This window comes from Rhinopithecus bieti, unplaced genomic scaffold, assembly GCF_001698545.2.
Source record: "Rhinopithecus bieti isolate Rb0 unplaced genomic scaffold, ASM169854v2 scaffold_82929, whole genome shotgun sequence".
In the NCBI taxonomy this organism is placed as follows: domain Eukaryota; kingdom Metazoa; phylum Chordata; class Mammalia; order Primates; family Cercopithecidae; genus Rhinopithecus; species Rhinopithecus bieti.
Window position 1 is genome coordinate 95,167 of NW_016830474.1, and position 12,350 is coordinate 107,516.

At 47.0% G+C, this 12,350-nt stretch overlaps 1 protein-coding gene across 1 annotated transcript in view; it reads left to right on the forward strand.

Annotated features, from left to right (window-relative positions):
• The window catches only part of SGSM1 (small G protein signaling modulator 1), a 93,176-nt gene that overhangs the window by 46,310 nt on the left and 34,516 nt on the right, over positions 1-12,350 (forward strand). The window contains exons 15-18 of the mRNA XM_017865546.1: positions 1,256-1,384; positions 7,044-7,226; positions 8,832-8,900; positions 11,569-12,156. Of these exons, the coding sequence (XP_017721035.1) occupies positions 1,256-1,384; positions 7,044-7,226; positions 8,832-8,900; positions 11,569-12,156 (969 nt within the window). The remainder of the gene's footprint in view (positions 1-1,255; positions 1,385-7,043; positions 7,227-8,831; positions 8,901-11,568; positions 12,157-12,350) is intronic.

Here is a 12,350-nt window from a genome sequence, read left to right on the forward strand (position 1 = left end):
ACTCCATCTCAAAAAAAAAAAAAAAAAAGAATTTAAAGCAAATTAATCCAAAGTGAACAATTCTACATATGTTTTAGAACTTATTTTTTTTTTCCACTTAACGATACACATTGAACATCTTTTTTTTTTGTTTTGTTTTGAGACCGAGTCTCACTCTGTCGCCTAGGCTGGAGTGTAGTGGCGCGATCTCGGCTCACTGCAAGCTCCACTTCCCAGGTTCAAGCGATTCTTCTGCCTAAGCCTTCCAAGTAGTTGGGCACCACTACGCCCAGCTAATTTTTGTATTTTTAGAGACGGGGTTTCACCATATTGGCCAGGCTGGTCTGGAACTCCTAACCTCATGATCTGCCCGCCTCGGTCTCCCAAAGTGCTGGGATTACAGGCATGAGCCACCGCGCCCAGCTGAACACCTTTTTATGTGGGTTCCCATAGATGTATCCCTCGCTCTTTTACATCTCTGTGTTGCGTACCCGTGTAGGGACACATGTTCACCCATTGATGGGCAGCTGGAGAGTTGCCTGGGTTTGACTGTTTCATACGATGCCACGACAAATATCCAAGTACCTATGACTTTGCTTATTCACGCCAGGATATCTGAGGGCTAGGTCGAAGAAGCAGGACTGCTGGACCACAGAAGTAGATCATAGAAGTAGATCATACCCCCAGGTAGATCATGGAAGTAGATCATAATGATACAGTTAGGGCGTTGCCAATTAGTATTCTAGAAGGATAGGTGCACAGGAGTTGAGGAATATTGGTGAGAAGATAGCTCAGGGTGGCCAGGTGTGGTGGCTCACACCTGTAATCCTAGCACTTTGGGAGGCCAAGGAGGGTGGATCATGTGAGGTCAGGAGTTCGAGACCAACCTGGCCAACAAGGTGAAACCCCATCTCTACTAAAAGTACAAAAATTAGCTGGATGTGGTGGCAAATACTGGTAATCCCAGCTTCTCGGGAAGCTGAGGCAGGAGAATCACTTGAACCCGGGAGGCGGAGGTTGCAGTGAGCCAAGATCACACCACTGCACTCCAGCCTGCGTGACAGAGCGACTCTGTCCCCAAAAAAGATAGCTCAGGGTGACTGGGTGCAGTGTCTCACACCTGTAATCCCAGCACTTTGGGAGGCTGAGGCAGGCAGATCACTGGAAGTCAGGAGTTCAAGACCAATCTGGCCAAGATGGTGAAACTCTATCTCTACTAAAGCCACCCCCTGGTTTTCTGTTGACCAAACTCTTTGCTCCTCCCCACCCACCACAGAGTTACGAGGAGCGGGAGTTGCTGCGCCTCATCTACTACGGGGGCATCCAGCCTGAGATCCGCAAGGCCGTGTGGCCCTTCCTCCTGGGCCACTACCAGTTCGGGATGACGGAAACAGAAAGGAAAGAGGTTGGTTACCTGCCAGGCACTGGGGTCTTTCGCAACGAAAGGAGCCAGATACTGTGGGGCTGGGGAGCTCTGGTTTCATGCTGGACGAAGGAAGGGGAGGGAGATACGGGAAAGATGGGAACCTGAAGGCAGCGCTGTCCAATGGAAGCACAACACAAGCCACATATGCAATTTTTAGGTTTTTAAATTTTGGACTAAGTGTAGATTCACACGTAGTTGTGAGAAATTAATGCAGAGAAATATTGTGCGTCTTTTACCCAATTTTTTTCTGATGGTAACATCTTGCAAAACTGTAAGGTAGTAAAATATCAGAACCAGAGTATTGACATGGTATAATATACTCATCTTAATCAGACTTTCCCAGTTTTACTTGTACTCATTTGTGTGTGTGTGTGTGTGTGTGTGTTTTCCTACAGTTTTCTCACATGTGTAGATCTGTGTCCATCACCACAGCGCACATGCAGAACATTTTTGATGCTGTAAGGAACCCCACGTTGTCCTTTTATAGCCAGACTCACCTCCCCCATACCCACACCCTGGCCCCAATCCCTGGCAACCACTAATAATATATTCTTCATTTCTATAATTTTATCATTTCAAGAATATTATATAAATGGAATGATACAGTGTGTAACGTTTTGGGATTGACTTTTTTTCACTCAGCATAGAACCTCATCCAAGTCATTGAGAGTATCAAGAGTGAATTCCTTTTGATGGCTGAGTAGTATTCCATGATAGGAATACTACCTGTTGCTAGGCAGCTGAGTTGTTTCTAGTTTTTTGACTATTACAAATCAAGCTGTAATGAACATTCGTGTACAGTTTTTGTATGAGCATAAATTGTCATTTCTCTGGGATAAATGAGTAAGAATGTAATTGCTGGGTCATATAGTAGTTGCATGTTCAGTTTTATATGTTTATATGAAACTGACAAACTTTCACTGTAGCACTTGCCTTTAGTCCCAGCAAGAGGTTTGCTTGAGCTCAGGAGTTCTAGTGCAGCCTGGGCAACATGAGGAGACCCTGTCTCTAAGGGGAGAAAAAAAACTTTCACACCTCTGCAGTGGCTATACTGTTTTCTGTGTCCACCAGCAAAATAGGAATGATCCACACTTGCATCTTGACCAGAGTTTTGTCTTGTCACTATTTTTTATTTCAGCCACCTGACACGGATAATTGATATTTCATTGTTTTTAATTTGCACTTCCCCAACGGCTAGTGAAGTTGAAGGTCTTTTCATGTGTTTATTTGCCATTGTGTATCTTCTCTGGTGAAACGTCTGCTGACGTCTTTTGCCTACCTTCTAATTGGATTGTTTGGTTTTTTTCCTGTGGAGTTGGAGAGTCCTTTATATACTCTGATAACAGTCCTTTGTTCAGATATGTGATTGGCAAATATTTCCTCCCAGTCTGTAACTTTTCATCTTGTAAGCAGGGTCTTCTGCAAAACAGATCTTTAAATTTTAATGAAACTCAGTTTATCAATTTTCCTTTTGTGAATTATGCTTTTGGTGTCAAGTCTAAGAAAATTTTGCCTAGCCCTAGGTCCTGAAGATCTTCTCCTACGATTTATCCTAAAAATTTTCTATTTTACATTTGACATAAAATCTTTTGAGGTTTTTTTTTATATATATATACAGTGTGTCATTTAGGTCAAAGTTCATTTTTCGCTTTTGAGTCTTCAGTTGCTCCAGCATCATTTGTTGAAAAGATGTCCTTCCTCCATTGAATTGCTCTTGCACTGCTCAAAAACAGCTGGGGCTGGCTGTGGTGGCTCACGCCTGTAATCCCAGCACTTTGGGAGGCTGAGGCGGATGGATCACCTGAGGTCAGGAATTCAAGACCAGCCTGACCAACATAGCGAAACCCCGTCTCTACTAAAAATACAAAAAAAAAAAAAAAAAAAAAAATCAGCTGGGCAGGGTGGCAGGCGCCTGTAGTCCCAGCTACTCAGGAGGCTGAGGCAGGAGAATTGCTTGAACCTGGGAGGTGGAGGGTGCAGTGAGCCGAAGGCACGCCACTGCACTGCAGCCTGGGTAATAGAGAAAGACTCCGTCTCAAAAAAACAAAATGACAAAAAAACAGTTGGGAACATACTTGTAGGTCTGTTTCTGGGTTATCCCTTCTGTTCTGGTGATCTGTGAATCTGTCCTTCTGCCAGTACCACTCTGTCTTGATTATTATAACACGTGTAATTTTAAATGTTTTCATATTCTCTTTTTTTTTTTTTTTTTTTTTTGAGGTAGAGTCTCTGTCTGTCAGAGTCTTGCTCTGTCGCCCAGGCTGGAGTGCAGTGGCACAATCTTGGTTCACTGCAACCTCCGCCTCCCGGGTTCAAGTGATTGTCCTGCCTCAGCCTCCCAAGTAGCTGGGATTACAGGTGCCCACCACCACGCCCAGCTACTTTTTGTATTTTTAGTAGAGACAGAGTTTCACCATGTTGGCCAGGCTGGCCCCGAACTGCTGACCTCGTTATCCGCCCGCCTCAGCCTCCGAAAATGCTGGAATTATAGCCTTAAATGGATTTTTGACTTAAGATATTTTCAACTTATAATGCATTTATTGGGACATAACTCCATCATAAGTCGAGAAGCATCTATAATTATAAGTTCACAAGAAGCTGCAAAAATAGTGACAGAGGTCCCTGGTACCCATCACCCAGCTTTTCCCAGTGGTAACAGTTTATGTAACTAAAGTACACTGTCAAAAGCGGAGCGTTAACACTGACACAATACAAGTAGCTAGACTACAGGCCTTACTAGAATTTCACCAGATTTTGCATCTGCTTGCGTTTTTTTTGTTTTTTTGTTTTTTTTTTTTTTGAGACGGAGGCTCGCTCTGTTGCCCAGGCTGGAGTGCAGTGGTGCAACCTCAGCTCACTGCAACTTCCGTCTCCTGGGTTCATTCAAGCGATTCTCCTGCCTCAGCCTCCCAAGTAGCTGGTACTACAGGTGCCTGCCACCATGCCCGGCTAGGTTTTTTTTGCATTTTTAGTAGAGGTGGGGTTTCCCTAGGTTGGCCAGGCTGGTCTTGAACTCCTGACCTTGTGATCCACCCACCTGGGACTCCCAAAGTACTGGGATTACAGGAGTGAGCCAACCGCACCCAGCCTAAAATCTGGTGGTATTTTACACTCTATATTCTTGTATCACTTGTACTATTATTTACTTAGCATTTGTCTTTAAATGGACTCACTTAAGATTTATACAGCTTACTTTAAAAGATATTTTATATCCCTGCCATAAACAGGAAGCCAGTATAACTGACCGTGAATAGAAGGAAACTATAAAAATAGAGTAAGACTAAATGGTGCAATTCTGTTCTAAGTAGATGTTATAGCCTGCCTAAGGCCTGCCCTCTCTTTGTTAAAAAGGGAGATTATGTTTGGGAGGCCAAGGCAAGAGGATTGCTTGAGACCAGGAGTTCAAGACCAGCCTGAAGCAACATGGCGCGACCCCCATCTCTACAAAAAATTTAAAAGCTAGCTGGGCGTGGTAGCATGTGCTTATAGTCCTAGCTACTCAGGAGGCTGAGATGGGAGGATTGCTTGAGCCCAAGAGTTGGAGGCTGCAGTGAACTATGATTGCGCCACTGCACTTCAGCCTGGGTGACAAAGTAAGACCCTATCTAAAAAAAATAAATAAATAAAGGATGGAGGGGAGATTATAAAGTATCGAGAAGTGTGGGAAGCACAGGAGCCCCAGACTGGCCCTTTCTCCCTGGAGTAATCAGAAGAGTTGAAGGAGAGTTGAAAGCAGAAAGTTTCTGTAGTTCTGTGTTATAAGGACCCATGCCAGTGAAATGTCTGTTCATCTCAGTACTTGTGTGAGGCCCCTCCACACTTCACCCATGCCTGATGGCTTCCTGGGCAGTGAGTAACTGATAACTCTGATGTGCAGAGCCCCGTGCTCAGAGCTGGGGAACGCAGAAGCGCATTAGGTGAGGTCCATCCCAGTTTTGTGGGGGTTGTGGCGGTCCCTGGTGGCATTGAGGCAACCCCAAGGACTGCAGGAGCACATGGGAAGCACCTAGGCCGGGCAGGTGGGAAAGCAGTCAGAGAAGACTCCTGGAGAAGCTGGTTGTTCCTATATTATCAGAAGGAATTGCTTTTCAGGCCAAGAGGGTGAAGAAGGGAAGAGAAGACAGCACAGGCAGAGGTCTGGAGGGGAGAACAGCGTGACGTGGTGTGTGTCCGCGTGGGTTTAGAGAGGGGCAGGAAGGGCATGGTGGGCGTGAGTTGCTGAGACATCCAGGACTAGGATGGTGGAGGCAGCAGTGACAGGGGAGGCTGGAGAGGAAACAAGGATCATGACTGCTAAGTGGTACATGAATCGGAGGGGCCCGGCTGCAACAGAGACCTGGATGGAGGCTGCTGGGGCCATGCATTAGGTGAAAGTGGTGTAACCCTGGCCTAGGATGGCAGTGGGAATTGGGAGGTGGGTAGGGCTTGGAGGAGTCTGAGGGAGGTGGGCAGGAGGGAGCACCTCAGGCGAGGCCCTTGGGCAGGATGGACCCTGAGTCCCCCTCCCGAAGTCCTGAGTAACCATAGGAGAGGGTCGAGCTCCCCACCCTCTCTTTTCCCCTCCTGCCTCTCCTTACCTAGGTCAGCCTATCTGTCCCCATGGTGCCCAGAAGTCTGGCATATGCAGAGCCTGTTACCTGGGCTGTGTCACTCAGGGACAGTGGAAGCTCCCCACCTCTTGGTTGAATCCCGCAAGGAAAAAGCTGGAAATCTGTGGCCCTTCTGTAAGGCCATTGCTGTAAGGAAAGGAAGAGGGTTGGTTTTATTCGCATTGTATCCTCAGCACCTGTAGCCCGTGTGGGGCACATGGGAGGACGTCAGGTCATGCGTTGATTGAGAGGATGGGTGGAGGAAGGTCAGCATCTTGCTTATCTTGTATTCCATATGGCTAGTGGTGCCTGGCATGTAATAGGTACTTATTGAATTAAATGAATGAGTGAATGAATGGATGAATGAATGAGGAAAGAGAGAGGGAAGGTAGTAAAGAATGAAACAGTCTTCTCACTTTTGGCTGGGCGCGGTGGCTTACACCTGTAATCCAGCACTTAGGGAGGCTGAGGGGGCCAGATCATGAGGTCAAGAGGTCAAGACCATCCTGGCCAACATGGTGAAACCCCGTCTCTACTAAAAAAAAAAATACAAAAATTAGCTGGGCGTGGTGGCACATGCCTGTAGTCCCAGCTACGTGGGAGGCTGAGTCAGGAGAATCCCTTGAATCTGGGAGGCTGCAGTGAGTCGAGATCGCGCCACTGCGCTCCAGCCTGGTGACAGAGCAATACTCTCTCAAAAATGAGAAAAAGAAAAAAAGAGGAAAAAGGCAACAGTCTTCTCACTTTTATATCCCCAGGGCCTGTGTACTGTCTAGCACATAGTAGGGACTCAATAGTTGAAATGTATATATGTATACATGAATGAATAAAGGAAGGAGGGAAATAAAGAAAGAAGTAGCCTTGCTCTCTCTGTGTCTTCAGAGCCTAACCAGTGCTAGGAGTAGCATAGTAGGTGCTCAGTTAATACGTGCTGGATGTTAACTGCATGAATGTTGGATGAGTGAGAGCCACTTTCTTCCAGGTTTCTCTGGCCCTCCCCATGGGCCCCTTTGTTGACACCTCAGGTGACATTGCGTCTGCCCTGGCAGGTGGACGAGCAGATTCATGCCTGCTATGCACAGACCATGGCCGAGTGGCTGGGCTGCGAGGCGATCGTGCGGCAGAGGGAGCGGGAGTCCCATGCGGCCGCCCTGGCCAAATGCTCATCTGGGGCCAGCCTGGACGGCCACCTGCACCGGATGTTGCATAGGGACTCAACCATCAGCAACGAGGTAATGGGCGGCTAGCCTCAGGGAGTGTAGGGACTGGGGAAGGTCAGGGTCTGCTTCACTGGGCTGTTCTAAGAGTGGTGAAGGCTGGGTATCTGGGGCCTGGTGATAGTCTCACCCCTGGCTTTTTCTTTAAGAGTGTGGGGTGACTTTGGAATCAAACCTGAGTTCAAACTCTAGTCCCACCATTTAGTAGTTCTAGGGTTCCCTACCAGTAACTTTTCTTCTGGGCCTCAGTTTTCTGCATCTGTAAAATGGGAATAATCAGGTGTAGAGGAGGTTTGTGTAGAGTCCAAACAAGATGATGTATATAAAGTGCCTGGCACACTGCCTGACTTTCATTGATTCAACAAATGCTTATTGAGTATCTACTATGTGCAGGTACTATCAGGAATATCCTGGGATATCAGGAATGTTCCAGTGACCCAGACAGACTGGTCTGTCCTCCCAGAACCTCCAGTTTAATAGCCCAAAGTAGGAGCTCAGAAAAAAATTAATTCTTGGCTAGGGGTGGTGGCTCACTCCTGTAATCCCAGTACTTTGGGAGGCCAAAGCAGGTGGATCACCTGAGGTCAGGAGTTCGAGACCAGCCTTGGGCAACATGGTGAAACCCCATCTCTGCTAAAAATACAAAAAAATTAGCCAAGCATCTGTAATCCCTGCTACTTGGGAGGCCGAGGCAGGAGAATCACTTAAACCCGGGAGGCGGAGGTTGCAGTGAGCCGAGATTGCGTCACTGCACTCCAGCCTGGGCAACAAGTGTGAAACTCCCTCTCAAAAAAAAAAGTTAATTCTCTTCACCAGTGATTGTATCAGTCATCAATTGCCATAATAACCGTATGTAACAAACAACCACCAAAAATCAGTGACTTCCAACAGTCAGCGTTTATTTTTGCTCGCAACTCTGTGGGTCAGCTGGGAACTTCTGTTCTTAACTGGGCTGGGTGAGGCTTATTCCAGCACTGGCTGTCCGCAGCTGGTCAACTAAAACATTTGTTTATCTTGGTTGGGCTCTCTTATTTGTCTGGGGTGACTCAACTGTGTTCCATGTGCCTCACTGCCCAGCAAGTGAACCTGGACATGCTCTCACGGTGAAAGCAGATGCCACAGAGAGAAAGCAGAAATGCACAAGGGTGTTCTAAGCCTCTGCTGAGTCAAGTTTGTTAACATCCCATTGACAAAAGCAAACAACACAGCCACGTCTAGTGTTAGAATAGGCAAGGACTATGAGTTTATAGGGCAGAAGCATGTATACAGGGATCAGGTTAAAAAAATGTGGAACCATTAATAGAACCAGTTACTCTGTGAGTTGAACTGAAATATTAGCCAGAAGTCTCAATTACAGAGCAGTTAAAGGCAGGGTGCTCTAGTTGCAGAGGTGAGAGGTGGGAACCCAGAGGTCAAAGTGGTCTCTGAAGAGGCTCCAGGAAGCAGGGAGTGGTCCCCCTTTTCATTTTACAGCTGGGAAACTGATGCTCTGAGGGAGGACTTGTGCAAGTTAGGAATAGAGATGAAACAAGACTTCCTGGCTCCCAACCCAGCAGTCCTTCCTGCTCTGGGCCAGGGTGCAGCCTCACCCTCCCTCCCTCCCACTCTTTCTTCTCCCAGTCCTCCCAGAGCTGCAGTTCGGGCCACCAGAACATCCGCCTGCACAGCGACTCCAGCAGCAGCACACAGGTGACCTTGTGGAGGCCCCGCCCCCTCCCACCCACGCCTCTCCCTTCCCCCTGGGGTCATGGGGATTGGGTGTCCGTCATCTGTAGGTCACTTTTGCTTTACTTGTTTTAGCTTTTTATATTAGCATTAAACATTGTTTTTTTGTTTTTTGGTTTTGTTTTAGTAATGCAAGAAATATATGGATCTATCACCCCTGCAAAAAACTAAAACATTGCAGAGAAAGTCAAAGTCTGTTTTGATCATCCTTAATCTCTGGCTGCCCTCCTTTGAAATAACACCGCTATCATCAGTTTGCTGTGTTCCTTTCAAAACCTTCTGCATGCCTGTACATACACAGAAATATGTAGATAATCTATAGCAATGTTTGGTAGTTTTTTAAAAAATGTGTACTTAAGTGCCATCATATATGTTGTTCAACAACTTTCCATTTCAGTCAGTGAAAAGAGATGACTCAATCTCACTCCATTTTTAAAGAAAAATGCTGGCTTGGCACAGTAGTTCACACTTGTAATCCCAGCACTTTGGGAGGCCAGGGTAGGCAGACAGCTTAAGCCCAGGAGCTCAAGACCAGTCTGGGCAACATGGCAAACCCTGTCTCTACAAAAAATACAAAAAAAACATTAGTTGGGCATGGAGGTGCGTGCCTGTAGTCCCAGCTACTCTGGAGACTAAGCTGGGAGAATCACCAGGGCCCAGGAGGTTGAGGCTGCGGTGAGCCGTGAGCACGCCACTGCACCCCAGCCTGCGCGACAGACTGAGGTCCTGTCTCACACACATGCACACACAAAGCCAAGTGCTAAAACATGCACAGTGTGTTGTCACCTTTTATGTAAGAAGAGGCAATATTAATATCTGTATATATTTGCCTCCATTTTGGAGAACAGTGTAAGGAGAAACCAGAAACGAATCAGAATGGTTACCAAGAGAGGAGGAGCCAGAGACAAGTTACATTGCCTTGAATATGCCTTGTTTCCTAGTTTTGATTTTGGAGTGAAAAAAAAACCTCTGGTTTTGGCTCTGAAGCTAGGTAAATTTTTTACATAATTTAAATCAATTGAATCAAAAAGAAGTTTTTGAAAACACAGAAACACGTGAAGCTAACCATAAATCAAGTTGGTGACATAAACACACAGGGAAGAAATATTTCAAGTGACTTTGGAAAATGATCTTTAACTGCGTACCCTGGATATGACCTAAGGACACAAAGAATCACAAAAAAATCTCTAAAATGTGTTCTGGAGATTTTTTTCATAGTATTTAATATATATCTAACTTTAAAAATTGATTCATAATAGTCAACCACATGGTGTAAGAGTAATAGGGTTTTTTTTGTTTCTTGTTTTGTTTTGTTTTGTTTTTCGCCTTTTCCATGTGTTAACTAATTTTTTGAATGAGAAAAATTGTGTATACATGAGGCTGGGCGTGGTGGCTCACACCTGTAATCCCAGCACTTTGGGAGGCTGAGGCAGGTGAATAACCTGAGATTAGCAGTTCGAGACCAGCCTCGCCAACATGGTGAAACCCTGACTGTACTAAAAATACAAAAACTAGCTGGGCATGGTGGCACTTGCCTGTAATCCCGGCTACTGGGAGGCTGAGGAGGAGAATCACTTGAACCCAGGAGGCAGAGGTTGCAGTGAGCCAAGATCATGCCACTTCACTCCAGCCTGGGCAACAGAGCAAGACTTCATCTTAAATAAATAAATACATACATAAAAATAAAATTATGCGCACATGGTAAAAGTCTATATGACGAAAAGCTATTGTCTCACCTTATTTTGATTCCCCAGTATCCCCTTCTCAGAGTCAACTGCAGGTGGGGCACAGTGGCTCACACCTGTAATGCCAACACTTTGGGAGGCCGAGGTGGGCGGATCATCTGAGGTCAGGAGTTCGAGACCAGCCTGGCCAACATGGTGAAAGCCCGTCTCTACTAAAAATACAAAAATCAGCCAGGTGTGGTGGTGGGCACCTGTAATCCCAGCTACTTGGGAGGCTGAGGCAGGAGAATCGCTTGAACCGGGGAGGCGAAGGTTGCAGTGAGTCGAGATTGTGCTGCTGCACTCCAGCCTGGGCGACGAGAGAAACTGCATCTCAAAAAACAAAACCAAACAGACTCAACTGCATTACTTGTTTCTTTCTGGGTTATTCTATGCATAGAATACATTTTTATTGTTGTTTGAGACAGGGCCTCACTCCCATCACCCAGGCTGGAGTGCAGTGGCATGATCACAGCTCACTGAAGCCTTGACTCACTGGGCTTGGGTGATTCTCCCACCTCAGCCCCCCAAGTAGCTGAGACCACATGTGTGCACCACCATACCAGGCTAATTTTTTGTATTTTTTGCAGAGACTGGGTTTCATCATGTTTTCCAGGCTGGTGTCAAACTCCTAGGTTCAAGCAGTCTGCCTGCCTCGGCCTCCCAAAGTGCTGGGATTGCAGGCGTGAGCCACCATGCCCAGCCTAGACCACTTTCTTATTCATCACAAATGGGAGCATATATTACACCTTACTTTGCCTCACTCTTTTCACTGACTGTATGGTATTCCACTGCATGCTTGATCCATATTTAAGCCGACCATCTGTTGTTGGACATTTAGGCTGCTGCTGTAAGTAGTGCTGCAGTGGACATGCTGGTCCATCTGTTTTTGTGCACTTTGTCCTTAGGTGTTTGAGTCTGTGGATGAGGTGGAGCAGGTGGAGGCTGAAGGCAGATTGGAGGAGAAACAGCCCAAGATCCCCAATGGGAACCTAGTGAATGGCACTTGTTCCCCAGACTCGGGTCATCCTTCCTCCCATAACTTCTCCTCGGGCCTCTCAGAGCACTCGGAGCCCAGTCTGAGCACAGAAGACAGTGTCTTGGACGCCCAGCGGAACACTCCCCCGGTGCTGCGACCTAGGGATGGCAGTGTGGATGACAGGCAGAGCAGCGAGGCCACCACATCCCAGGATGAGGCTCCCCGGGAGGAGCTGGCCGTGCAGGACAGCCTGGAGAGCGACCTCCTGGCCAACGAGAGCGTGGACGAGTTCATGTCCATCACGGGCAGCCTGGACGTGGCCCTGCCTGAAAAGGACGATGTCGTGATGGAGGGCTGGAGGAGCAGCGAGGCAGAGAAACGTGGCCAGGCAGACAGCGAGGACAACCTCTCGGAGGAGCCTGAGATGGAAAGTCTCTTCCCTGCCCTGGCTTCTCTGGCTGTGACTACTTCTGCCAACGAGGTGTCCCCTGTGTCTTCAAGCGGCGTCACCTACTCTGTAAGTCACCAGGACCCTCCGTTCCATTTCCTTCTTTCCAGCTGCAGGAGGGTGAGATGTACTACAAGCCCGTTATCCAGAATGATCCCAGAGTCAGACCTCTGGTTCGTTGCATTTTTTCCATCATGGAGGATTCACTGTAGAAACCCATTTGGGAGAGAAGATAATACAGTATTTTAAAACGGGGCCGGGCA